Raw genomic sequence first — 27,237 nt, 5'->3', positions numbered from 1 at the left:
TCTGATCAAACCATGCCCGACTGCTGGGCTCCACTATACTTTTCAGTCACATGAGCCAACAAATTTCCCTTATTGTTAAGTCAGTTTCTATTATTTGCACCTAAAATCATCCTGATTCAAACACCATCTGGTTAAACAATGTTGTTTACCAAGAAATATAATCATTCCCTTACATATTGAATAGGCCTCTGCGGTACACCGAGCCCTGTGCTAGGTGAGCCGTACTGAGGTGGTCCCATCCTCCTCAAAGAACTTACAGTCTGATGGAAAGAACTGGGGATTAAAATGACTGCGTTGGGGGCTCTGATGTATGCAGCCTGCTCAGCATCCGTCCCCCCTCCTTTAAATAGCAGAACCCTGACTTTTCTTCGGATACCGTCTAAAGACCTGGTCAATTGACCGCAGGGAACTCACTCAGTGATGGGCATGAGAGTCAGCTCTGAGACTGCAAGCTTGAAAAACAGGTCCTGAACTTCTGCTGGGGCTTACTCAACGGGGGACCCATGAGGCTGGGGTTTCCTTGAGCTGAAACAGCGCTAAGACTAGTTAATCTCTGAGCGTTGGTAGCAATTCACTTCTCTGACTTCGCTCCTTCACTCAGCCAAATGTCAGCGCCTCCTCCCATGCCTGAGCCTGTGCTGTACCGTGGGGAAGGAGGGAGGACGCGGATATGGCCCCTCCTTTTGAGCTCAGTCTGCAGAGAAGGACGAATGAATGGGTAATCCACAACACAGCGTAGCTATACTAGGAGTAATCAGTTTAGCTTGAAGGCCTTCGTTGTTGTTGGTAATTCCATGACGTGTTACACACAGGAAAAATTACAGGACTCAAGAAAGATTTAAAAATTAAAATCTCCTGGGGCACCAGGCTGGCTCAGGCCGTGGAGCGTGCACAGTTCTTGATCTTGGGGTCGTGAGCTTGAGCCTGATGCTGGGCGTAGAGATGAGTTAAATAAATAAACTTTAAAAAAAAAAAAAAGAAAGAAAGAAAGAAAGAAAGAAAGAAAGAAAGAAAGAAAGAAAGAAAGAAAGAAAGAAAGAAAAAGAAAAATCTCCCTTAGTTCCACCACTCAGCTATAATCATGGTTAGTATTTTTGTCTACAGCCTTCCAGATGCTTTTCTATGTAGACACTTAAAAAAACCCCGACTGAAAGCAATGTGGCATACTGAGTTGGATCCTGGAAGAGAAGAAAGGGCACTAGTGGAAGAACTGGTAAAAACCAAATAAAGTCAGAGCCTAGTAATGTCCCAACGTTCATCTCAGTTTTGGTAAATACCATGATTATGTTAACAGCAGGAGAAGCTGGGTGACGTGTATGCAGAAATCTCTGTGTGCTATCTTTGGAACTTTCCTGTAAACTGAAGAGTATTCCAAAATAAAAAGTTTACTTTAAAAAAAATGAACTCATTCTCTATTGTTTTGTAATCTATGTTTATTCACTCAATAGTTTATCTTGAAATTCTTGTCTTAAAATGATTTATTTCATGATCGCATACGATTCCATGAATGAATCATCACAGCCTATCTCCCCTTTGTTGGAAATTTAGGTTGTTTCCAGTTCTTACTGTGAAAAAAAATGCTGCACATACTTATACTTTGTCATTTCCTTAGGATATACTAACAACGTGGGATCGCTGAGCCACAGCCGGCAGCTAGGAAACACGCACTGAGCACTCAGACCGCCACTGTTCTCAAGCCCCTGAAATACGTGAACTTGAGTCCTGACAGGCACACCAAGAGAGAGGCACTGCTCTCATTCCTTTATTCTAGCGCAATTTTCAGAGGTTTTCAAAGTGTGAGGCAACAAGTTCCCACCAGAGACTCTCTCAGCCCACTGCAGCACCTTCCTGGTGTCACGGCCAACTCAAGTGCACACGGATCTAGCCCATCCCATCGTGCTCTTCCGGGCTCCCTCCTGTCTGGCCTCCAGGAGGGCCATCCCCGCCGGCAGCCGCTGGAGCGGTCCGTGGAATACGGGCAGGTGCCACCAGCCCGATGTGTGATTTCAACAATAGCTCTTGTTGTTTCTGTCTTCAACAACAGAACGTCCTCCTCTCAGTGACCTCTGGCCATTGTAGGGGCCGTGTCCAGTGCGACCCGGTAGACTGCCGCATCAGCAGCCCTGCGGAGGAGCCTCGGTTCCCATCCCCACCCAGGGGCACATCCGGCCACTCAGGAAACACTGCAGTGAAAAGCAGCCTGTTCTGGTTTGGTGCATACTCCTAGGGGGACGGAGGGGGCACTGGGGAACAGGGGTAAAGACACACGGTCTGAAACACCTGGAGGCAAAGAGCCATAGGAAAAAAGGTAAATAGGATCATTTCTTGGGCGATTTTTCAATTTGTAGGGACTGCGCCTCCCACAGATGGGTGCTGTGATCTTCCTCTTACAGATGAGGAGGTTAAGTGGCTCCCCAAGGCGCACAAAGCGGCGTCGGGGCCTAGATCTAACCACAGGTCGTCTCTGTCACCGCAGAACCCGTGCCCACATCACTAGGCACGTGCCTGCACGCAGCTGACGATAAAACCGAGAGACTCCCTTCTTTCCGGTCCCACCACAGCAAAGAGTCCCCCAACTCAGGGTCAAAGCACTGATGCCGTGTGCCTGGGACAGGCGGCAGGTATGGCGTGAGGGCCAAGCTTAAAGCGGCCATCAACTCTGTGTGCGTATCCTTGTCTCTGGCTCTTCTGGGTTCTTGAGCGGAAAACGTCCCTTCTGTTGTCCCTATGCTGCATTTGAAAGCACGGTTTTCCAAGCAAATATTTCCCAAGCACCCTTGGGGTTCACTAGGTAAAAGCAGCCCTTAGTACCAGTGGCCTCCGCCTGGAATGTCCCACCCTCTGCGTGGAGCCACCCCAGTCCCACCTCCTCCTCTCTACAGCCCCCCTCCCATACCACGGAAGTAGCCCTTTCTTTACCCCCCACTTCTTCCCCAGACTAGACCCGAGGCGGTCTGGAAAGCCTCAAGACATGTCCCAGCACATTAACGCTGAGCAAAATGACTGAGATTGGGTGAGAATTTTATTAAGAAACCCTGACAGAGGAGAGCATAGCATCGAACACAAGGGGTCTCCTCACAGCCAGCGCAATAAGGAAAAGAGTAGAAAATGAAGCATTTCTTTCCTAGTGGAATGCAGACCAACTAAACAGGAAGCAAGATGGCCTCCTAGCTCTACGCTCAGAGAGATGTGTCCCCAAATTCTTTATCTAAAGGAAGCCTTACAGCGTAAGGATTTGCCCCATGGCAATCTTACCCCCAAAGCGCAGAGATGTTCAGTCTGAGGGTTACCTGTGCAGGACCTGGTCTTGCCCCTGCTGTCTGACGCCTCGTCTTCCCACTCACACCTGCTCTCCGCTGGGGGCTCCTCGTCTCCACCGGGCACAGGAAGGGGTCTCCTGTGAGAGAAGCTCATCATCACACTGCCCTGCGGGACTCTACACACAGGGCTGCCATGTTCCTGAGGTGTTGGGAGGACGGCGGTCCCTCGGGATCATCAACCACGCGATGCCATTAGCTGCGTGGGGCTGCGGAAAGGAATGGCTGTGAAGTGGAGCCGGTCTAGACACCCTCCTGCTGCCGCCCTTTCCAGAACGTACTGGCGGGGCAAAGGGACTCCTCTCTCCCCCCCGTGACTCGCTCCTCTGGCCTTCTGGAACGGGAGGGGTTCCTAGAGTTCTGTGAGTGCAGCACCCTGGGCCTCCAGCTCCCCCAGCAGGGAAACCAAGGATGAAACAGACAACGGTCCTACCTGACGCAGCGCTCCCCACTCGGTCCGTCACCGTGCCAGGCAAGCCTCCTCGAGTTTCTTCTCCTTTCATTCAGACCCACGGCTCGCCCACGCCGCTGCATCACGACTGCCTTGAGAGTCTGTCCCCGCTCCCAGCCACGTGTCAAAGCAATGCTGCAGCGGGGAAGGGCCGGGGTGTGAGCCACGGCCGGGCTCGCTCTCGGCGTCTGCCGTTCCTCGATGGGCGAGCCTCAAAGTGCACACGCGTCCCGTGGAGACAAGGACAGCACTCCCTCCCACGGGCTTACTGACAAGAGGAAGTGGGACGGTGTATGCAGAACCTATCTTACAGTGAGCATTAAGTCTACGTGAAACGATCAGCTAATTAGGTAGATACAAAAATACGGAATTCTGGATACAATTTTAGAGGCCCATGGACTTTGAGGGGATCCTTAGGTTAAGAGTCCTTGGCCCGGTCCCCGAGAGTCTGCAAGACAAGAGCTGTCGCCAAGGCTTATGTTTTCTCTGTACACACCATCAGCGCATCCTGGGTGTCTGCAGCGTGCCGGGAATCCAGGTCACCGGTGCTGCCAGCACACCTGCCGGGCAAGCGTCCCTGCTGTTCTGATGCGGAGATAACTCGCCCGAGGTCTCACGGTGGAGAGGTGCGGCGGAAGTCTGCCTTCCGACTCACTGAGCTGTCTTCCTAAGAAAGACTGTTGAGGCTTCCTGAGGACCACGGTTGCTCCTCATCCCATCCTGTCTGCAACGCTCTGTGCCCACAAGACAGCCTGAGATGCACTGCCTGGGTCCTCGGACTGGCAGGGAGCGGCCACGAACTGGAAGGCACCCGGAGGGGCCCGTCTTGCTGCAGAGCTGCACAAGTCGCTAAATCACTTCAGCAACAAGGTCAAGGCGACAGACTCGGGTGTCAGAGACTGCTTCCGGGTGCCGACTTGGCCTCTTCCGTGTGACCTCACCGCTCCGGGTCTTGATCGCCTCACCTGTAAGACAGGACAGCTCTGACCACGCGGATGCCCCAGGAGGGCCAAGCGAGGTCTTGGCTACGAGGCATGCGCACAGTACCTGGCCTGGCGTCAGCGCTCCAGGCACGGGAGCGGCTCCAATCAGTTTCCAGGTGAGGAAACCAAGCCCAAAGACGAGAACAAGAGGTCTCCTGGTCTTCTCTCAGGACATTCTTCTCAATCACACCACACAGTGGCCTCCTGGGGCTGGGTCCCCAAATCTTTCCCCCAGTTTGTTGCATGAAGATCAGAGAAGGGAAGAATGTTTTCATGGGGCATTTAAATAGCTCAGGGAGAGAAAGGATCAGGGTCAGTCGTGTTGGCACCTGAAATGACTGCAGAGGGGAGGTGGGGAGGTGGGGAAGCAGAGGAAAGAGCTGGCTCAAGAGGCGGCATTTAACATGCCCGTGACCACTCTGGATCTCTCCAGAAAAAGAAAGCCCGAAGAACGGCGGTGCTTCTAGCCCAGCTTCCTCTGGTTTTGGGAATAGCAGTCATTTCTCAGAAGCCGCCCCAGCAGACGCAGTCCTTCCAAACAGCCTGAGAGCTTCAGCTTGGCACTTCTGCTGAGCAAGAAATGGCTTTACAAAGAAGCAACCAGGAGTGTTAAAGAGACAGCTGAAGAGACAGCCAAAAATCTGGCTAGGGATGAGAAGCACTGGCTTTCTAGGCTGTGGACAGCTGTCCACCCAACAATTATCCAGCCCGGCACGAAGCAGGTATTTTTGTATATATTCGGACCCAACTAACATTTATCAAGTGTCTGTTGTGTGCCAGGCGCCAAGCGCAAAGCTTCTTTTTATAAACTTCATTTAATGCCAACAAGGCTGAGAAGGTGGCATCACACTCCTCTTTTTTCAGACAAGGAAACAGGAGCCGAGTAAATGACTGGCCGGGATTCCTTGCACATCCTCTGAGCTCCAAGCACAGCGGGGTCCCCACGAAGCCGAGCTGCCTTGTCCTCGGGGGCAAGAAAAGCCGGCCTGCCATCTGAGCCCAGGCTTAAGAGGGTGTGGCTCATCTTAGGAGCGCACACTTGGACCTCCCTGCCTTGTGACTTCTAGCGACAAGAAGGGGCTTCCAAGCCAGTTTCAGAATTCAATGCCATTTTTTTTCTAGCCCAGATGCCCTCAAAAAAATGCCACAACAGGGGATACAAATTTTTAACATACTTTATTGATTTAGGGGCCAAACAAGGCAGCATTTGGTCAGTTAAGAAAGGCACCTCATTGAAAATAATACATCACAGTGCTGACGAGTGATCCCAGTCACAGGATTTGAGGATGGAAGGGACAATCTTTGGATGATGTTGCTTAGGACACTTGCTCATTTATTAACAAGGGTCCCTTCCCACATTGTGGATGCAAGACGGCAAGAGCGCAGGGATGCTGGGTGGCTGCTGGGAGCTGACCCACGAGAACGGGTGGACTGGTACGCAAGTGGTGTGTCGTTAAGGAAAGGAGACCAGCCCCGTCTTCCCCACTCCAGTAAACTTGATTGGCTGAGCCACCAACCCCATGAACACGGCCCCCCATCTCTTTCCAACGTGGAGATGTTCTTTTGATCTCATGGCTGGGGGAACCAGGGCCAGGAGTCAAACCCCCCCTGTTCCAAGCTTTCGGAAAGACAGGACAACAGTTTTGACTTCCTGCATTCGCAGGCTGGCAACCCATGAGGCTCTGAGATAAAAACTGAGGTCTTAGGGCATTTGGCTTTATAAAATATTGTCACCAATCCACAGTAAATGAAACCTGGATTCCTTAGAAACAATACTGCACCTCCCTATTGCTATTTATAACCTCTAATCAGTTTTTTTAAATTAATTTCCCCCTTCCTCCGTACTTTTTCAGACTCTTCCATGACGTGTGAAAGAGGTGGCTTCACTATCACATTGCTGCTCTTGATGACTCCTTTTGGGCCCTCACCATTCCTCCCTCTCCATCCTCACCCTGACCACCCCTCCCCTCTGCCCAGCACCTAAGAGCAGGGATCACGCCGCGGGGTGATGAACAGTGGTGCAGTCTCGCCTGGCCTTCTGTTACTAGGCTGAAATAGAGAGGAAACAAGAGAGAACAAAATGGGTTTTTAAAAACCAAGTAAATATCAGGGAAGGCTGGCATGCATGCCCCAGCAACCAAATGCATCAGACACTGGACATTTCTCTGTCCGGAGAAAGCTCTCATGCCTGCTGAGGTTAAGGCTGTGTAATTAAACGAAGCAAAAATCTAAATCCTGACCACCCCCAAAAAGGCATATGCATTCCGCATGTTCTAGGTTCACCAGCAGCCCAAATATGCACACGTGAATGTATACGGATGGGTGACAAATACTGGAACAAGGGTCACACACATTCAATTAGCAAACATTCAAGGTCCGCCACCTTGAGGCCAAGTGCCTGCCACTGTCCCCTGTGAAAGGGGAGTCGACTCTGGGATCTGTGAGGCCTCCCTCCCCCAGAGAAGGGCTCCAGACCCCAGCAGACACAGCTCATAGTTTTGGTTTCACTCCTCTTCCCTGAAGTCATGTGCTTCCCAGAAATGCCCCACGCCAGACTTGGTTTCTGTTTAGAATGGGCGGAGTTAGTTTACAGGCAGGGAAGCAAGGCAGAGCAGAGCTAGCAGACACTCACTTGAATCAGACCAAAGGGAAGCAAATGGTCACGTACCCGTGCCCAGCTTCCAGGTGGACAGGGGACAGGCCCTCTGAGAGTTGCACAGACAGAAGACTCAGGTCAGATGGGGACCGGGACTCTAGAGCCCACTGTACCAAGTCAGCAGATTATGGTGGGGGAGGCGGCATTATTTACTGGGCCTGCCACTGGTTTTCCAATGGCTTTTCCAGAGGCCACTGTTTTGTGGCCTCTCCCAACAGTCTATTAATTCATCTGTTTGCCACAAGTCAAATGGCACAGCATGGACCTCAGGAAACACTTAATAGTTGGGGAGCTGAAGTTAGGAATAAAAGCTGGTTACTGTCATAGGTGATCTTAGTTTGGCTGATCTTTTCTTGGGGAGTCTGTGGAGAGAGTCTGAGATGAAAAGAGACACATCTGATTGGGGTTTCATATCCTGGAGAGACTGGGTTTGAGTAAACGCTAATGAAGATGAGGCCAAGAATAGATCACCTCCAAATCGCTGTTTTGTTCATACTTGGAAACTGAGGCAAACATTAAAAATGAAAATAAACAAACCTATCCTGGTCTTTTTGGCAAGTGGACTGGCTGCTCTCAGGTGCCCAGCCCGGATGCTCAGAAGACAGCCTGAATTCAAAAGTACCATCTACTTGGGTTTAATTCTTGGGCAACAATTCAGTTTTCACACACGGGTCCCCAATGATCCCTGCTTTATACACTGTGATGCAGATCACAGAAATATTCCAACTCAGCCTGGATCTTTCGATGGTGATACCTTCCTATGGTAAATGCCTTTTCCTTTCCACTTCGGAAAAAAACGAATGATCTCCATCCACACACTGACTCATGTGGCTTTTCATTGTGGGGCAGAAAACAAGCGGAATCCCCTGCCAACAATCTGCCGCCGGGAACTCTGGCCCCGCCTGACTCTCTGTGATCCTGGACTTCGACTCAGCTGCGGGAGATGGACTAAATACCATGAGGTTCCAGAACTGCGGTGCCCGGCAGATACCTGAGTTAGATTATCTTGGTAAAAATAAACAAAAATCAAGAGTATGGCTAAAGAAGTAAACAGCTGGTAAAGCAACCTTGCCTGTAGCTCAGAAAGAAGGAAGAGCGTACAAATACTTAAACCAACGCGCACACGCACACACACAGATGAGATGAGAGCTGCACGCACGCTAAAGATACATCAAGCGAGTGTTTTAATTGGTACATCAAACGGTACTCTTGCTGGCCTGAGGATGCTCCCCTCTGCCTGCTCTGCAGTTCCCACCCACTCCCTCAACACGGATAGGAAGAAAGAAATTCCTTTTCGGACCCAACATTAAATAAACATAACCAAGTCTTTACATGTGGCTTTGGAGAAGGCCGCTAGGATGCTGGCAAACACGACGTCGGGGGTCTGGGTGGCGTCGATGACAGAGTGGATCCCTCGTTTCCTGTAGTACTCCACCAGCGGGGTGGTCTGCGTGTGGTAGGCCTCCAGGCGGATTTTCAAGGCCTTCTCATTATCATCTGATCGGCGGACCAAGGGTTCCCCAGTGATCTGAGAACAGGAAGGGGGCAGTGAAAGTCTGGGACTGTTAGCAAGGTTTCCTTACCTGATGCCAGATGCAGATTTGCGATGTTGTCTGCTCCCAAAGTCCATCGGAGGGAAAGAGAGACAAATCTAGATCCCCTCCACTAAAGAACTCTAAAGAGCTTTGCTACTCTCAGGAAGTTGGTCCCAGGAGCAGACCAACCAGTCCAGAGGAGCTGGGGAACCTGAGGCAGCAAAGCGTGAGGAAGGGGATTTGTGGGAGGAAGACGGGCAAGGCCCTTCTCTCACAGCTTCTGCTCAGGCTGCTTGCCTTCCGAGATGAACACTTCTAAGAGCAGAAGCAAGAAAGACAGAGGCCCCTGAGACCAGGAGAATACATCAAAATCAGAGATGCATTCGCCACTGGAACCTTAGTCACCGACGTATTTGGTGTTTTCACTGGGGTGTCGGCCTTCGGCGTCCTAAAAAGGGGCAAATGAAGTGAGAAAGAACTCTGAATGGCAGAATTCCCAACTGTGGGAAACGTGCCTAAGCTGACACGAGGGCCTGGAAACCTGCAGGACCTGCTGAACTTGTCTGAAGTGACAAAGGCAAACCCGGGAGAGTCTTACTACTGCCCACATGTTCTGAAACAGACGAAATGGACTAGTTACAGCAAACGTTACAGTGAACGTGTACGAGACCCGCCCTGTCGCATCTGCAAGCAACTGAAGACTGTCATGAGCGTTTGGCAACGTTAATCAAGCCCAAACAGTCTGCTTCTGCAGGACACAGCAGAGTCACTAGAGAGAGGGGACATTCTTCCGAAGTAGGACCAGTCAACACGTTTCTCTTCAGTCCTGTTCTCCCAGCTTGGCTCTGCTTCTGGGCTTCCAAGCAGCCTTCTCCTGAGACTAGTCAATCATTTAGGTTACCGTGCTACCAGAGAGGGGCTTCTTTGGACCAAAAACAGGGATAAACCGGGCACTGTGAAGTAGCCGGTACTGGTGGCTACGTCAAAGTCAAACCATAAACCACTGGGGGAGGCGCTGTATAGACAGAAAAGCCATAGCCCATGTGATTTACTCGGTAGTGATATTTCTTATGGTCAAGTTAATAATATTGGTAGGAATAAAAGGAAGAGGGAAAGCACAAAGAGCAAAAAGGAAGGAAGGGGAAGGGCAGGAAAAGGAAATCTCCTGTCCTGGGTTTACATACGTCATCTTTCATGGGTTCCTTTGGGGGGTTGAACTCCTCGTGGTAGGAACGGCCACTCAGCGGGTGAATCAGCCTGGAAGACAGCAAACAAACAGGAGTCAGGGTGCCTGAAAGTGTCCCTGCACCCAGGGGTCTCCAAGTTGACAAGCAACAACAGAGGAGCTGGACGTGAGGACTTCCACCAGGCACAGACCTAGCTTAGGCGTCTCCTACTTGGGACGATAACTGGGTTTCCAGGAGAGCTTATGCCAGAGGGAGTATGTTTTCTATTCTGACCCAACGTGATAATGAGTGTCTGGCTGCCGAGGCTGGCGTTAAGTACCTAATTCAGGAACTCGGGGCTGGTCTCGCACAGCCATTCATTCTCTTCACCCACTCGCCCAACAAACGTTTACTAAGTGCTTAGTCCGATTCAGGCCTTACACTGAATCCAGGGGCCACACTGCAACGAGCCAAGATCCCTGATCACAAGCAGTGCTTACTCTAGTGGGAGGGACAAATGTGGGGAAAAACCTAAAATAAATGTGACGATCCTTTAACAGAGATTTGTACGATGCGCTACAGAGGCCAGCGGACAAAGAAGCCAACCCTATTTTCTATCCCAGATCAGTGACAAAACCCAGAAAGGTGCGATGGAAAAATGTCCTGCAGATGCAAACACCACGAGACCGGGCAGCAGCCCTCTGCGACCACCCGGATAAAATGCAGCCCAAGCATCGGAGGGCTGAGCAATAGGACACCGGCACCAGGAGAAATGACTTACGCACCAAGTCACGAAATGCCCAAGGATTCAGCGTTCAGCTGGCGCCAGTGTAGCCGGGCACCCCTTCTGCGCCGTGCCCCCGAGCTGCAAACCTGAGCTCCTAACTCTGAGTGGCCACACCACAGGAACCCAGAAACCTAAGAAGGGAAGGAGGCAGGCTGAACCCTGCTCTACAGCCAGGACCTGTCTGGTTTCCCAAGTTTGTGCCAACCCAGGCTTTCTTACTGAACAGGTGTCTGCTTTCCTCATGAAGGTCTGTTAACCCAGGGCTTCCCAACGTTTTTCACCTCTTGGCACACGCAGAAATATTTATGCAGTACTGGTGTGCTCCCCTCCGGAATAACCCAGGCCTACCCCGCTGCTCTGATGGCTGAGGGGATCAGTATCTCAGCACATCAGCGGGGGAAGTTCAGGTCAGACTCCCAAAGCCTGGGCAGGGCGCCTGGGTGGCTCAGGCGGTGGAGCGTCGGACTCTTGGTTTCAGCTCAGGTCATGATCTCAGGGTCGTAAGATCGAGCCCCGCGTCGGTCTCCACACTCAGTGAGGAGTCTGCCTGAGATTCTCTCTTTCCCTCTCCCCCTCCCCACAGCACACTTTTGGGAGGCCAAGTGGTCCATTTACAGCATTGCTGGGGGCAAGGGGATGGCTGAGTAAAATAAGCTATACTGAGTGGCCTGTGCCTGTTGTCTGGTGACAGGAAGTCAGGCCCTCTTTTAGTTGAGTCGCTGGTGAGGTTCCTCTGGTGCCTCCACTGGGAGACCCAGGGAGAGGCTGCTGGGCTCGGCTACAGCTTTCCCTCTGCGAAGGGCTGCAAGCATGAGACGTGGACCATGATTCTTCACTTTCTGGAGAGCACAAGGCCCGCGGCAGCCAGGCTGCAGCAGACATGACTTTTTCCTTTCCACTTCCCTACATCTCTCGCTTACTCCGATTCCCTCAGCCCTCCAGTGACATACGACACACTGCTCCTTCCCCGCTCACGGACTTCATTTTAAGAGGAATGCCAGGCTCATTCCCTAGAAGGGAAATGAAAGAAAGTCCAAGATCCAAGTTTTCAAAGTGGGACTGGTCTCAGCACCAACCAAAACAGCTCTAAGAGCCACTGAGCCTGACCTAGCGGTGGAGGTCGTGATGGGGAGGGATCAAGGCTGGGGTTCTAGAGCCACTGCCGTCTTGAGTATGACACTTCAGGTGCCTGCTTTCTCATCCGCAAAGTGGGGACGGCTTGTGACACCAGGACAGCCAACTGGTAGGATAATTAGGGTATCAGAGAGCCAACACTGAAAAAGTTAAAACCACTAACCACCAAACCATACATACAAGTGACCCTAATATTGTCAGAAGTGAGGTCAGAGCTAATCAAAAAGATATTTACAGTGGGGTTTTATCATGTCAGATTTAAATAAGATCCATATTAAACCAACTAGTTCCTGCCTCTTTTTCTTCCAACCATCACTGCAGTGGACCAGGAGGCAGAAAACGGGCTTTCGGTGCTAGTTCTGCCACTGATCCATAGAGGGAACTTGACAAAGACAACTTTACCAGTTTGGCGTGTCCTGTTTCCTCCTCTGTGAGGGAGGGGGTCACGCCACACCCCTCACTCCCAAACCCAGAGACTGAGTCTTCTTCGTCCTCTACAACAGTCTTGTAGTTTGCCCTTCAGAATCTCTCTGGTCCCCACCAGCCAACCGCAGTTAAAAGCCTCCACAACCCCACACGGGGATCACCAACAGCCTCCTAGGTGGGTTCTTGTCCATCTCGCCTTCCCCCCAAGTTAGCCTGTACGCCAGGGCCAAACTAACGTTCTTAGAATGCTGTTTCTGCCATAACACCTCATGGCTTAAGAACATCCCATGACTCCTGATCCGTCTACCCTCTTCACCTTGGCAACCCTTCCCCAGTCGAGCTCCCATCCGACCCTCCCAACAGCACTTGTTCTATCACCCGGATCACTCCTCCAACTCTGGACATTCTGCCACCAGCCCCAGCTAGAGGCCCTCCCCTAACCCATACTCGTTCCCGCCTCTACCCCCTTCCTGGAGAGCCTCACCGAAATCCTCTCCATCCAGGAAGGCCATGTTTGACATCGCACCTCTCCTAGGTAGCCTTCCCTTCCTGCTCCCAGGCTCGCTTCTTAGGACTACCCACTGTGCTAACCAGCCCAGGTTTCTTGTATGGCTTCTAGACTCTCTGCGGTCAGAGATGGGCATATCGTTCTTTTGTACCTTCTCCTGGCCCCCTTCCCGAGTCTAGTCTATACGGTGCTGCACGCAGAACAGGCACTCAGGAACATGGGCCGATCGATGCAAAGGCCCCCACGGTCAACTAGTACTGTTAACATCTGCTTTGTACATCAGGGACCCCAGCCCTGGTGATGTGCCTCCCCGTCAACCCTACCACTTCTTGGCCTGCCTCTACTTTGTCTGTCTACTCTGCCAGTGGGGACGCGGAAATACAAAAGTTCCTGCATTGAAGGTTCCTATGGACTAGCTGGAAAGATGAAACCTGGACATCTGAACAAAAAATTAATATAAGGTGGATCCCACTGTATCTCATGTAGCTTCTCAGGAAAACACCTGTGACACTCACCCCGCTGTCTGTTTACGTGGCTACCTCCCCCCTGAAGATACGGACGGCAGACCCACGGGAAAAAAGCGCAACCTCACCAGGAAATCAACTTAATAAAATTTACAACAAAAAAACAATCTCCCCTCTAATTAAATCCAAAAGTTTACATGTACTGTGATGGTCACAGCATCAAATTCACAGCGGACAACTATAAAAAAACACAACTGCACTGCAATAAGGGGACAAGTAAGTACATGATGGCTCGTCTACTGTGAAATACCAAGTAGCAAATAAAAATAATGGTCGTGGATGTCTGGTTCAAGACGGTAGGCTGACCACCTTCCTGAGACTCCATTAAAATGACTAAGGGATATAAAAGCCATAACCCACAATAAAGATGAGAATGGGAGGAGGGTCTATTAGAGGCTGAGAGCTTCCCACGTATTTCTGGAAGGCACAAAGCAGATGGCGGAGTGGACAGTGAAACAGGGTAGAGGAAATTGTAGCCTAAAGCAGTGGACCTTTCAGAGCAAACTTGTTCAGAAACAGAAGCATGTTTGTGTTCAATGGGGACTACTACAGAGAAACAAGTACTTTAAAGATTTTATTTATTTATTGTTTTAAGTAAACTCTACACCCAACACGGGCCTCCAACCTACAGCCCTGAGATCAAGAACTGCACGCTCCACTGCCTGAGTCAGCCTGGCGCTCCAAGAAACAAGTACTTTATTTATTTATTTTCAAATATTTTTCTATTTATTTTAGAGAGAGAGTGAGAGAGCAAGGGAAAGAAAAAGTGAGGGGGTGGGCAGAGGAAGAGAGAGAGAGGATCCGAAGCGGACTCCGTGCCGAGCGCGGAGCCAGTCACGAGGCTCCATCTCACGACTCTGAGATCACATGAGCCAAGACCGAGTTGGACACTTAATGGACTGAGCCACCTAGGCGCCCCAGAACAAGGACTTGAAGACGAAACTTGCAACAAAGCAATAGTGGGTCTGGCTGAGGTGGCTGTACCATGAGCAAAATCTTCCTCCGTTTTCTAAACTTTGTGTAGGTGGTCGTATTATTTTCACACTACCAAACCGACAGCAAGGTATGGCGACTTCCAACTGAGACCAGATTTCAGAGCACTGTGAGAGAGATACCGTGTAAGGAACGGAATCTTTCTGAAGCACCCACCGTAAGCCAGGCTCGGAACTACGCATGTCATGGTATCCAAAACGCACGACGGTTTCTTGAAGCAGGTCTTATTAACCCCACTCTACACAGGTGGAACCAGTCTTTGAGAGCTTAAGAAACTTGCCTAGGGTCACGGTTAAACGGTGACAGGTCTGAGATGCTGTCTGACTTCAAATCCCTCGCTCTTCTTTCCACATATCCCCGTCCCATGTCACCACTTCAGTGGATGTCACCAAACAAGACCAACCCGTGGTAAAATGGCACTACGTGGCCTGGTGAGATTGGGCAAAAGCAACTCTGCTGGTCTGATAAAGCTCGGAGGAGGCAGGACCAGGAGGGACCTTCAGAGGACAAATACCTTCCTGTGATTCTTCGGATCAGCAAAGAGTCTGGGATGCTGAACTCAATCACAGAGTCAAGCTTCTCTTTCCTCTTCTCCATGAGGTCGTCGAGCTGCAAGAAAGTATATGGCCCAGCTAAGCCACCAGAGCTTGAGCGGGGCCATCTCTCTCAAAGGAATTACGAGATAAAGGGCCAAGAGTTCGTTTTCATGCATCAGTGACACAAATGCAAGGCACCCACCATTTCTGCCTGCCTCACGGTCCGAGGGAAGCCATCTAGAAGAAAACCATTTTTGCATCGAGGGGTCTCCAAATTCTTCTCAATGAGCTCCACGACCATTTCATCGCTCACCTGGAAGTTAAGAACAAGACAGCCTTGGGTTTAAATCTGTTAATTAGGTGACGTGAGCCCAACTCCAGGGCCACAAGTTGGCATCTGTATAACCTGACTACTAAACAGCATGTTTTCTTGATCCCAAAGAAGCAAAAAAAATCAGAGCAAATGTGGAGTGGCTCCACATTCCAAAGAAAATTCGGTTTCATGATTTTCGTGGTTGCCACATATGTGTTCTCTTCCCTTGAGACCCCAACAATCTGGGTGAGGGAAGAGGATCCCACTGCCTGCCACCTGGACAGGAGGCTTTCGTGTCTTAGGTCCTGAGGCCCTCTCCAGCCATTAGTCAGGGTCCTTTCCATCAGATAACTGCTCATCAGCAAGCAGCTGTCCTCAAGGCACAAGAAAGGTGAGGGCTTCTGGCTATGAGATCACTGAGGAGGGCTCCGTGGGAGAATGGTACCAACTTTCCCAATTGTTTTCCGTAAACAATTCTGTTTAGGCTAACAGTAAAGTGGTCCTGGCCATCCTGGACATGAAGTAACAGAGAAGGTCACTGAACTGGTAAAACTGGGTCAGAACCAAGGCACTGAGGTGCCAGCCCAATACACCTCTTAGTCTCTCTAAAAGTCTCTCCTGAGCTTTCATAGAAAGAGAAGTTCCCTACCAGTATGACAGCAAGGCTGCTAACGCTCTTATCTCCTGCCACCGGCTGTGAACTTGGGGACAAAGTACGAGCCCTGTGACAAAGTGAAGGCTGGAGATAAGCAATCTCATGGCCATGTCCCAATTTTTTTCTCAGTACAAGATCTTCTGCCAAGACCCAAAGTCCAAAATATCTAGCTTTCTGGCTTAGCTCAAGGTCTCACAAACATAAAGGGAAAGCTAGAGGTAAAGGGGCAGGTGGGCGGGCAGTGGTACCCCGGATACAGCTACGGGATTTCAAAGCCTGCCGGGAGGTAACTTGGGGATAAAGGCAAAGCCTAGCTCCTTCCCCAACCAACATTCTAAGATATGAGAAGACAGAGGGCTAAGTACCAAATGGTTTCTGAAGGTGATTCCCAGATGAAAAATACAACTTTTTCTCCTCCCCTTTCTCCTAAATGGTAAAGCTGATCATTTTCATGTATGAACTTAAAATAGGGAAATGCTGGGCACCTGGGTAGCTTAGTCGGTTAAGTGTCTGCCTTTGGCTCAGGTCCTGGGATCAAGTCCCGCATTATCGGGCTCCCTGCTCAGCAGGGAGTCTGCTTCTCCCTCTCTAGCTCTCCCTCTCTCAAATAAATAGATAAGATCTTAAACCAGGGAAAATGTTAAGGAAGCAAACGGTCCGTAGCTCTGTAAGTACTTATAACACGGTGTATCTTCTTGCTTGTGAGCATTTTTTTTTTATTTTTTTTTTGTTAAAGATTTTATTTATTTATTCGACAGAGAAAGAGACAGCCAGCGAGAGAGGGAACACAAGCAGGGGGAGTGGGAGAGGAAGAAGCAGGCTCACAGCGGAGGAGCCTGATATGGGGCTCGATCCCATAACGCTGGGATCACGCCCTGAGCTGAAGGCAGATGCCCAACCGCTATGCCACCCAGGCGCCCCTGCTCATGAGCATTCTATACTATAATCATTCTTTTTGTAGTTTAATTAAAATGTTTTCTTGGTGTTCCAGTTTATTAAAATGCCTGAAGGTGATTCCCAGAGGCCAAGTCCCAGAATAACTCAGTTACAACTAAGCTCTGGCACTTATCAAAGAAGATTTAGTAAATAACAGATTGTAATCGTCCAATTAGAGCAACTGGACTAAAAACGTAAGAAAATGCTATTATATCCCCCAAATAGGAGGAATTACTTTCGTCAATCACCAAGCAACTCCACTGTTAGAGACACAGAACACAGAGCCCCAAAAATAGAGTTAAAACCCTGTGGTTTCCTGCATCCTTTCTTGGATACACCCTTGAGTCTGGCCTAGGGATGGCAGTTTCATTTTTGGCTCTAAACACTGGGCATATTACAAAATGCATCAGCACACAGGAACCTCAAGAAGACCGTAAACAGGGGCACCTGGCTGGCTTAGTCGGTAGAGCACGCGACCCTTAATCTCAGGGTTGCGAGTTCAAGCTCCACATTGGGTGTAGAGCCTACTTACAATAAAAATAAAATGTATTTTTTTTTAAAGATTTTATTTATTTATTCGACAGAGATAGAGACAGCCAGCGAGAGAGGGAACACAAGCAGGGGGAGTGGGAGAGGAAGAAGCAGGCTCATAGCGGAAGAGCCTGATGTGGGGCTCGATCCCGGATCGCCGGGATCACGCCCTGAGCCGAAGGCAGACGCTTAACCGCTGTGCCACCCAGGCGCCCCTAAAATGTATTTTTTTAAAAAAGAATACTGTGAATAACATAAATGCCACGCATTCACAATATACCGCGTAAGCCGATAGTCTGGAAGTTCATGTAGTGTGTTTGTCAGAACACCCCGCAGCATAGGGCTGTCCGACAGAACCTTCTACAATGACGGACATGTTCTAAACCTGTGCTGGCTGACAAACTCCTGAAAGGTGGCAAGTGAGATGGAGCAGCTGAATTTTCGATTCAGTTAAATCTAAATTAATTTCCACGGTTTCACACGGCTGGTGGCCCCCAAATGAGGCAGGGCAGATCGAGACTCAGGAATAGCCTCACTCACCGGGACCACCAAACCTACCAGTTTCCCGGCATCCATAGTGGCCTTCAGCTTTTTCCCCAGTTCTGAGCCAGACGCCACCATGGCCCTCAGCATGTCCCCGGTGGCCAAATGGCAGACGCAGAAGTTTTCGGCCAATTTGGGTGCCTGTGGAGGGGAAGATGAAAACCAAGACAGAGTTAACACGGCAGGCCCTGCATCAGGCTGCCCGGGTGTGTACCTGGCCCCATCACTCACTGGCTGTGTGAACTCTGGCAAATGACGATTTCCTTACCCGTAATGGGAATAAAAGTACCCGATGCTATATTCTAACGTAGAACGATTATATGGTGATAGTATGAATTCTATGACATAATACCTGTAAAGCACCGAAAGCTGCACCTAGCACCCAGGAAGGGGTCACAAGTATTAGCTATTCTCGCGACTTCCACTAGACACACACAGTGACACAAAAGCCTCAGTTCATAAATGGGAAGAATCAAAACAGCAGTATCAGTACCTCATGTGGTTGCTGCGAAGCTTATCTATTTATTTATTTATTTAAAGATTTTATTTTGAGGCAATCTCTACACCCAACGCAGGGCTCAAACTTACGACCCCGAGATTGAGAGTTGCACGCTGGCCCGGCTGAGCCCTCCAGGCGCCCCGGCTGCCGTGACGTTGAAATGAGCTCATGGATATATAGCACTCAGCACAAGGCCTGGCACAGGATGTGCTGAACGAATATTTGCCAAAGGAATGAATGTGCCGCTGTCAAGTACAGTGGTCACGGGCCTGGGAGGCAGCTGCGGCCAGGGGAGGAACGTGCGTTTCCCCCAGGCGCACCTGGTTCTTCCCCTTTCCTCTCAGAGGCTCAGTTTCCTGGTCCATTTAAAGCGAAGGCAAAAAGGCTCCGTCTCCGAAAGTAGCTCTGAGGATCAGACAGGATACACAGAAAGAGCATCTGGCTAGCAGTATTTACTTACGTAGCAGTTTCAGGAGGCAGTAGAGCCTTTTGGTTAAGAGCATGGGCTTCAGAGTCAGAATTCCTGGGTTTCAGACACCAACAATCGCTAGATAGGTGACTTGAGAAAAATTATATCACCTTACTACGTGTCAAATTTCCTCTAAGTCACATGGAAACAGTAGCAGGACCTCCATCACTGGGTTGATGGGATCAAACGGCGTTCGACATACGTACCAGGGACAGGCACAGAACACTGAACGTCGGCTGGTACTGTGACTCCTGCCCTAATTCCCTGTTCATTCATACAGAAAGAAAACACTGATGCCTCTTCCTAGAACCCTGCTGGGAGCCGGAAAAACAAAAGACACGGACCCTGGCCTCTACGGGCTCCTAGTTTGGCGGACAACACAGCAGAATAAAGACTAGAACAGGAAGAAACTCTGGACGGTCCAACATTGGTTTTGTAGTGGCAAACCCCCCGCAGAATTCACAAGGAATAGAATCAGTTCAAGAAGCTTAGTACTTAGGGTTCTGGTTCAATTGTTTTATAAAATAAGGAGGGCTGGATTCTTATTCAAACCAGTGCATTGAGAGTTTTCTTAGTTGCGCACAGAAAAGGGAAATAGATGGGGCTCAGTATAGCAAATTCTAGTTTGTGATTCGTGGACTGACTCAGTTCAAGGAAAGACATGACTTCATGTACATGACTTCAAAATGGAATCCAGGCGAACAAGGCATTAAAAACCGCACTTTGGAAACCAATGACGGTCAGGATCCTCTGGCAGTGGAAACCCTTCTGGTTCTCCGGGCTGGCATGGTGGCCGCACACCCAGCGAACTGAGCTTTTCTGCCAATCTTTCTCCTTGGTGCTGAAGTTAACTTGGGTGAAAATTTTGGAGATCAGGCTTGTTCAAGGCGGAAGGCTGACCAAAATGCCAGAGTTGAGCTGTTACCACAGAACCTAACTGGTCTGTTTTTACCACCCCCCAAACTGCAGGATTCTTATTGCTGTTCCGGCTGATAGGACTCGACAGCTGTGTGGAAGAACATTCCACTAGGGAAGACATGGCAAGGCAGAATGATAATTCCTTCATCTGAAGTCAGGTTTACACAGGAATCCTGGCTAAGGCACTCAACAGCTGTGTGACCTTGGGCCAGTTACTCCACTTCTCGGCATCTGTTTCCTCACCAGTCAAATGGGGATGCCTACTTCATCGGGCTGTTGTGAGGATAAAGTGAAATACGTACCCAAAGCATGAAGACACACAGTAGGCCTTTAATAAAAGACCTCCCTCCGTGGTCTTTTTTTTTTTTTTTTGCGTTACTCTTTTTGCATTACTCTTTATTTGCAAACTACAGAAGCAGCCAGATGAAATAACTTTATTATATTCCCCTCACACTTCAAGCCTATGCTTTAGAGCACTGCCTCTACTCCACATCACCCCGGGGTGCTGCTAAAATGCGGATTCTGATTCCAATGGGTGGGGCCTGAGCATCTGCATTTTTAACAAGTTTGCAGGCCTGGCTGTGCTCTTGGCCCCTGGACCCCACTCTTGCTGCCGAGGCCCTGAGCCACTTGTGTGTCACTGGCCATGGACTGGGAAACAGGCTCATCACCTCTGCGACAACCCTGTGGAGGAAGGGGTGGGCTTTTGGGGGGCACGGGTAAGAATGGCTAAAACCGCCGGAGAGGTAAAATGGTGGGTTTAATGTTTTCGGTCTTCGGTGTATTATCACCATCATCTGGGGCACGAGCCAAAAATACAAAGCCGGGCTCGCTCTTAAGGTTTATGCCTGAGCGGTTCTCAGGCAGCACTCTGGGATTCTGAAGCAGTTTGTGAAGCCCTGGGGCGGTGGCACAAGATGGGGTTTTTGGTGGTATGGATCTGGGTTGGAAACTGGGACCTACAACTTACTAACTGAGCCCCCCTGAACAAGTTATGCAGACTTCTTAAGGCCTCAGTGTCTTCATCCCTGGAGTACAGATAATAATGTTTACTTTCAGAGCTGTTATGGGGATTTGGATAAAATTATTTATGTAAAAGCATTAGGCATAGTGCCTGGCATTTAGGGAAATAAAGGGAAACTATTAGTTGTTGAGGTCTGATTTAATCTTAAACTCACGTGTTTTCTTACCTTGAAATTCTCTCTCTGCCTCCAGTCTTTCCCACTCCCACGTCCCATGCTCCTGAATATGCATCTGGAATCATCTCCTAAAATAATGTTGGGCATGCTCCCCGCGCCGCTCCCCAACACACACACACTCAGAAGCCTTCCATGTCTCCTTAGTGCAATAGGGGAGAAGTCCAAATATCTGAGTCTGGCACTCAGTGTCCTCCACAATAAACTTCCTACACGTCCCAAGCTCTTCAAATTTACCTCCACAGGTCCCCTAGCTGTATGCCTTGCACCGCTGCGAACAGCGGCTCTATGCGATTCCCAAATACATAACATAAGCATCTCTGAGGACCTTGGCTCCTCTCCCTTCTGCCCCTCCCTGTAGGCAAATTCTGAGCATCTCTCTCCCCAGATACTCCCAACTATCCCTTCTTCTGCTGATAAGGACTCATCAACATCAGCTAACTTTTGAGTGTCTGCAACACGCCAAGCGATTTTTCCGTGCACTGTTTTACTGTATTTAGTAGGCACGATATACAATAAGCCCATGAGGTAGGAACTATTTTTATCTGCATTTTATAAATGAAATTCAGAGGCTAAATTGCCCAAGATCAGGTAGCTAGTAACAGCAGAGCTGGCAAGCCCTAGCTCTTATCCATATTATAGGCCTCATTAAAAAAAACAACAATAACCCACAGAGCCTTAGTGGCTGTCCTTGGGAAAAGGGTGTGTGTGTGTGTGTGTGTGTGTGTGTCCAGAAGGGAGCACAAGGAGGACTTCACCATGCTGGCAACATTCTGTTTCTTGATATGGATGTAAGCTACGCAAGTGTAATTGTGAAAATGCACGTTGTGAAAATACATCAAGCTGCTCACTTATGATATTTGTACCTTTCTCCATGTATATTATACCTCAATAAAAAGCTTTTTAAAAAGCACAGAAACCTGTGTTTGAGTATCAATTCTATCTTAACCATGTAACCTTAGGCCAGTGATTCTTTGAGACTATTTTCTCATCTATAAATTGGGGATAATATTACCGACATTACTGGCTGGGTAGGGGGAAGAATGGAATACTCTTGACAAATTATAGTTCTTGTTCTAACCCTGAACTACCCTAGCATTTGTCAGAGTCACTCGCCTTACACTTCCCACGTGGTACTCCGCCCTGGTACGCACTGTATGCGTGCGTATTCATTTCCCCCTCCACACCTAGACTAGTATCAATAGTGTAAGATGGCGACTCTGCTCAGGAATCAGTCATGAGTTCAAATCCTACCTTTGCTACTTCTTTACGTATACCCTGGGGCAAGATACAGCTTCTGGGCCTCAGTTTATCAGTAAAAAGGCATGGATAAGGACAGGACCTACCTCCTAGGGTTGCAGGGTTCAGATGACACATGTGAAATCTCTGACAAGGGATAACTGAGCAAAGGGTGACTATTTTGTTAGATTGTATCCTCTTGAGGGCAAGGACTGCTCTCTGCATCTCTGACACCAAAACTATCAAATACAACATGCATAGGGTAGGAGAAAAATCTAACCCAGGGTAGGAGGCAGCAACAGAAAGAGCAGGGGCTTGGAGCCATTCAGACGGAGGATCTGCCAGTTACTTGCTATGAAAACTAGAGAACAGGCCCTTTGAACTTCAGTTTCTCTAACTGTAAAGAGGGAAGTAAAAGTATGGGTCTCACAGAGGTGTCGTGTCGCTGCACTGACAAAGCTGATGGAGACTGACCTGCGAAATGAAGAACTGGTGTAAGTTGGACACATGGAACGAAACGTGAAAAGGGCTGGCAGAGAAAACAGGAAACACACCCCGGTCATGCTATCTGGGAGCTGCTTTAAAATAATGTGAAGGGAGAGTGGATGGGGAAGCAATGGCCACCAGCTGATGGTTGGTGGGGCTGGCTACTGGGTACATGGGGACCAGTCTTCTTTTGTATTCAAACTCAGGGCACCTGGGTGGCCCAGTCAGTTTAGTGTCTGGTTTTGTTTTGTTTTGTTTTTAAGATTTTATTTATTTATCTGACAGAGAGAAAGACAGCCAGCAAGAGAGGGAACACAAGCAGGGGGAGTGGGAGAGGAAGAAGCAGGCTCCCAGCAGAGGAGCCTGATGCAGGGCTCGATTCCAGGACCCTGGGACCACACCCTGAGCCGAAGACAGACGCTTAATAACTGAGCCACCCAGGCGCCCCAGTTTAGTGTCTGACTCTTGATTTCGGCCCAGGTCATGATCTCAGGGTGGTGAGATCAAGCCTCATGTTGGGCTCTGCAATGGGCATGGAGCCTCTTAAGATTCTCTCTCTCCCTCTCCCTCTGCCCCACCCCCCACCGCCTCCCTTCTCATGTGCTCTCTCTCAAAAAAACCAAAAACCCCACAAATTCTTCATTAAAAAAAAGTGAGGGGCACCTGGCTGGCTCAGTCGGTTAGGCATCTGCCTTTGGCTCAGGTCATGATCCTGGGGTCCTGGTATCGAGTCCCATGCTGCGCTCCCTGCTCAGTGGGGAGTCCGCTTCTGCTTCTCCCTCTGCCCTCGCCCCCCCCATCTTGTGCTCTCTCACTTGCTCTCTCTCTCTCAAAATAAATAAATAAAATCTTATTTTAAAAAAACTCCACAAAGTTAGGCAGTGGCGCCTGGCTGGCTCAGTCAGTGGAGCATGCGACTCTAGATCTTACGGTTGTTGAATTCAAGCCCCACGCTGGGGGGCAGAGCCCACTTAAAGAAAAAATAAATATTAAAAAAAAAAAAGTTAGGGTGTGTCTGCAGACTAAATGCTGCTGGAGGCAGCCACTTTGCAACCTCTGATTTATGAACACTGCTGTTTTTTTAAAACTCCATAAAACTACAACCACTAGTATTTCTATTGCCCCACTTATGAAAAGAAAGGTGTGTAGAGGTTAAAAGACTTGTGTTTCCTCAAGTCCCAATTACATCCCATCCTCTTCCAGAAAACCTTCTCTGACCAACGCCTGCCGTATGCACACCCTTGTAAAGCAGTTCGTAAGTATAATTTCCTTCAAAACTTCCTGAATACATCACCCTTTACACTGGAATACATCTGAGTTGGGGGGAGGGGAAATGGGTAAGATGAGGAAGTCAATAATTACTGAACGCCTATGAAGTGCCAGGTTGTCATCTAGGTACCTAGGGGTGCTTTACACATGTATGTAACACAATCTTCCAATATCCTTGTCCGCTTTTGGTTTACATGAGTAAGTATGGTAGGTATTATCACCATTTTTCAGGCGAAGACATTTAAGCTTAGAAATTACAAAGCTTGCTAAACTATAAAACCCTTGTCTCAGCACTCGGATGGGTTGTTCATTACACAACTAATGAAATTATTAACTTCCATATGAACTAAGAAAAAATAATTGTGAACTAAGAAAAAATAATTGATGCATTTGAGCTACCCTGTTTATACTCACTCACAGCAAAAGTCTGCAGAGTCTGGGATTAAACATTCCTAGCCTGCAGTTTCCCTAATAACGGAGCGTGGTAGCAACAGGAAAGACACTTCAAAGTTACTGAGGTTAAGGGGATTAGGTAACAGTGAGTTCCAAGGATGAATCAGCTCCAGCCATAGAAAAGGGAAAGTGGTCGTTCTTGACCTAGTGCCCAGAGCCAAAAAGCAATTATCACAGGAATGAACTGAATCTCCAGACTTCCTTGTCATCCTCCACCTTAATCTGTCCTTCATCCATTTCCAACCTCATCAAGTGCCAAGTGACGTGCCGGGTGCCAGAGGGGTCCCAAGAGTGAGTAAGACAAGATCTTTTCAAGTGCTAGGGAAAATGGGCACAGAGATGTCCTCAGAACACCATTCACTTAGCCGCTCAGACTTTCAGGAATTCCCTCTTAAGCACCTAACAACCAACAAGAACCTGTGGCCTGGGGGGCAATGCCAGACCTTATGCAGGAAGGGGACATTCATAATCCAACCTATGGGCTTCCAAATCTTAAAACGAGATCATAAATCCCAACTCTGATCTATGGGTCCATTACAGCCCACACACCAAGTGAGGCCCCATAGTCTGCTAAAGTAGAAGGCAACTTTAAATTCCAAACTCCTGGAGCCCCATGGCTCCTGAGGTTCCAGACTGCATGAAGTCAATTCTGCTATCTTCGAAAAGCAACCTGACCTCTCTGGGCCTGCTTTCTTACCTGTATATTGAGGTACTCTCTCCCATTTCCCCAACTTAACTGGCTCTGGCAGGTCATACCTCATTTCTCTTAGAACTCCTAATCAGCACACACCAGCTCCCCCTCTGCCCCACGTGCTGGGGATGCTCCTTCACCTCCAGTCATTAATCCTTACAAGCAAGGGTCCCCTACCCCGAATGCCTGGAACATAACCCTGGACAATCCACTCCCATATCGCAGGGAATCTGGGGTCCCTGACTCCACTCAGGCTGTAATCTAGATGCCTCAACCGAAGGCTCACCCTAAAGCTCAAACCCTCTCAGCTTTTAACCCCTTAAGGGATCTAAATCAGTCCTTTGATTCCCCCAACATGACATCTCAAGTCTAGATCCCTGCAGAACTCTAATCCAACTCAGACTTCCCCCGATCTCCAATTGGACCCTCTCCCAAACGCCTGGGCAGAACCCCAGACGCCGGCCAGGACCCCCCACACCCTCCCCAGGCCTAAGCCCACGGTCCCGCGCCAGGGCGATCCGGACCGCCGGCCGTCCTGACCTTGGAGTTCCACAGGCTCCGCCGCCAAGCCCGGCCCTGCAGCTCACCTGGGTACCCTTGCCGGCCCCGGGCGGCCCCAGCAGCACTGCCCGGATGCCTTTAGGACACTCTGGGGCCGGTTCGGCTGCGGGGACGTTGGGAGCCATGGCCGCCAAGCCTCTCACCGCTCAACGCGCCAGCACACACCTCGCAGGTCCAGCGCTTCCAGTCTAGCGCGCCGCGCAAGCCACGCACGGCTCGCTCGCCGCTAACACGGGTCCGCCGCCACGTCCGTCAGGTCGCTCCGCCCGCCCCCGGGCGTGACGGACACTTCAACTTACCAACCATACAGCGAGACTGGAGAAGGCTGCTTTTGATTGGACAGAATCGGCAAGGGAGTAAGGAAGGGGCGGGCCATCATATTCCGAGGGGGGTTGGGGCTCGCAGCGGGTGTGCGGAGTGGGCGGGAAAAAGTGAAGCAAGGCCGGAGGCCAGGCTGAACTTCCAGGTTGGCTTTGACAGTTAATGACACCGGCAACTCGGCAACTCGGCAACTCGGGTGAAGTCCTATGAAATTGCCTCTGGGACTGCAAATGGGTGAAATAAGTCTTAGAAGACAAATTGATAATATGTATCAAATATCCTTTGGCCCAACCACTGCACTTCCAGGAATTCAAGATATAGTCAAAGAAAGATATGCATGAAGATTTATGTAACAAAGATATTACTTGTAGCACTTACAACAGCCAAAAAGCCAAATAAACAAACCAAAGAACAAAACAAAAACAAAGGCAATATCCCAAATGCTCAACAAGAGACTGGTTAAATAGATTGCAACAAATTTGTATACTGAATCCCCCCCCCCATTGTATAAACTATTTAAACACATGGGAAAATGTTCACCAAACAGGATACAAAATTGCAGTTACAACAAAATTCCACTTTTGAGTTACAAGTGATGATCTCTGTACACTGTGATTACAGGAGCCTCTCCCCTTCTTTGTGCATGTTTATATTTTCGAAAAGTTCTATAATCAATTCCATAATAAACAGATACTACTTTTATAATAAGAAAACAACCTATTTAAGTCAGAAAAAGGTAGTTTTTCTCAAAAGAGATAACCTTCTCTTGAATAGGAAGAGAATTTCTACAGCTTTTTGGTGTGTGAAAGTTTCATCCACACGCCCTATGAAGCAATCCCTGAGACCCTGGCAAGACCAGCCCCAGGGGCCCCTTTGGACCTTTAGTCAGGAGTGTGATTATGAAACAATTATGTTTCCCCACAGGCCCTCGGCAACTCATTTTCTACATCCTGGGGGTGAATTTGCTCTCCCTTCAGTGTGGTCTCTTCTATTTTACCAAAAAGAAATGAACATTTATTCCCCCTCTCCACACTGGACTTCTACAAGGTGCCTGACCTTGAAAGAAGCAGAGATTGTTAAACCCATTTTTCAGGGAAATATGCAGTGGTTAGCCCAGAGCCACCCAGGGGCAGGGTCACAA

At 49.3% G+C, this 27,237-nt stretch overlaps 1 protein-coding gene across 3 annotated transcripts; it reads right to left on the bottom strand.

The window, feature by feature from the left end:
• Nucleotides 1-5,908: 5,908 nt before the first annotated feature.
• Nucleotides 5,909-25,979, bottom strand: AK2 (adenylate kinase 2). Of its 3 annotated transcripts, XM_087858583.1 has the most exons (8): nucleotides 25,802-25,979; nucleotides 18,010-18,135; nucleotides 15,219-15,329; nucleotides 14,995-15,089; nucleotides 10,127-10,199; nucleotides 8,740-8,935; nucleotides 7,420-7,456; nucleotides 5,909-6,800 (listed from the first exon to the last, which is right to left on the bottom strand). In XM_087858583.1, coding segments are annotated over exons 1-7 (702 nt in total). In that variant the 5' UTR covers nucleotides 25,901-25,979; the 3' UTR covers nucleotides 5,909-6,800; nucleotides 7,420-7,454. The 3 variants fall into 3 exon arrangements, with proteins under 3 accessions (XP_087714709.1, XP_045638123.1, XP_045638122.1); XM_045782167.2 differs by lacking the exon at nucleotides 7,420-7,456 and having other exon boundaries at nucleotides 25,802-25,978; XM_045782166.2 differs by lacking the exons at nucleotides 5,909-6,800; nucleotides 7,420-7,456 and having other exon boundaries at nucleotides 8,569-8,935.
• Between the last annotated feature and the right edge of the window lie 1,258 nt (nucleotides 25,980-27,237).

Source organism: Ursus americanus, chromosome 33 (assembly GCF_024610735.1).
Source record: "Ursus americanus isolate L20-20 chromosome 33, mUrsAme1.1.p, whole genome shotgun sequence".
In the NCBI taxonomy this organism is placed as follows: Eukaryota; Metazoa; Chordata; class Mammalia; order Carnivora; family Ursidae; genus Ursus; species Ursus americanus.
Note: the sequence above shows the minus strand (reverse complement) of the source record. Positions and strands in the feature narration are given on the sequence as shown.

Excerpts from the sequence above, each read along its gene's own strand:
- AK2 (XM_045782166.2), bottom strand. The coding sequence starts at position 25,900 with ATGGCTCCCAACGTCCCCGCAGCCGAACCGGCCCCAGAGTGTCCTAAA. Across the intron at positions 15,090-15,218 it reads CCGTGAGGCAGGCAGAAATG|CTCGACGACCTCATGGAGAA; the intron begins GTGGGTGCCTTG and ends ACTTTCTTGCAG. Across the intron at positions 10,200-14,994 it reads ATCCGAAGAATCACAGGAAG|GCTGATTCACCCGCTGAGTG; the intron begins GTATTTGTCCTC and ends GCTGTCTTCCAG.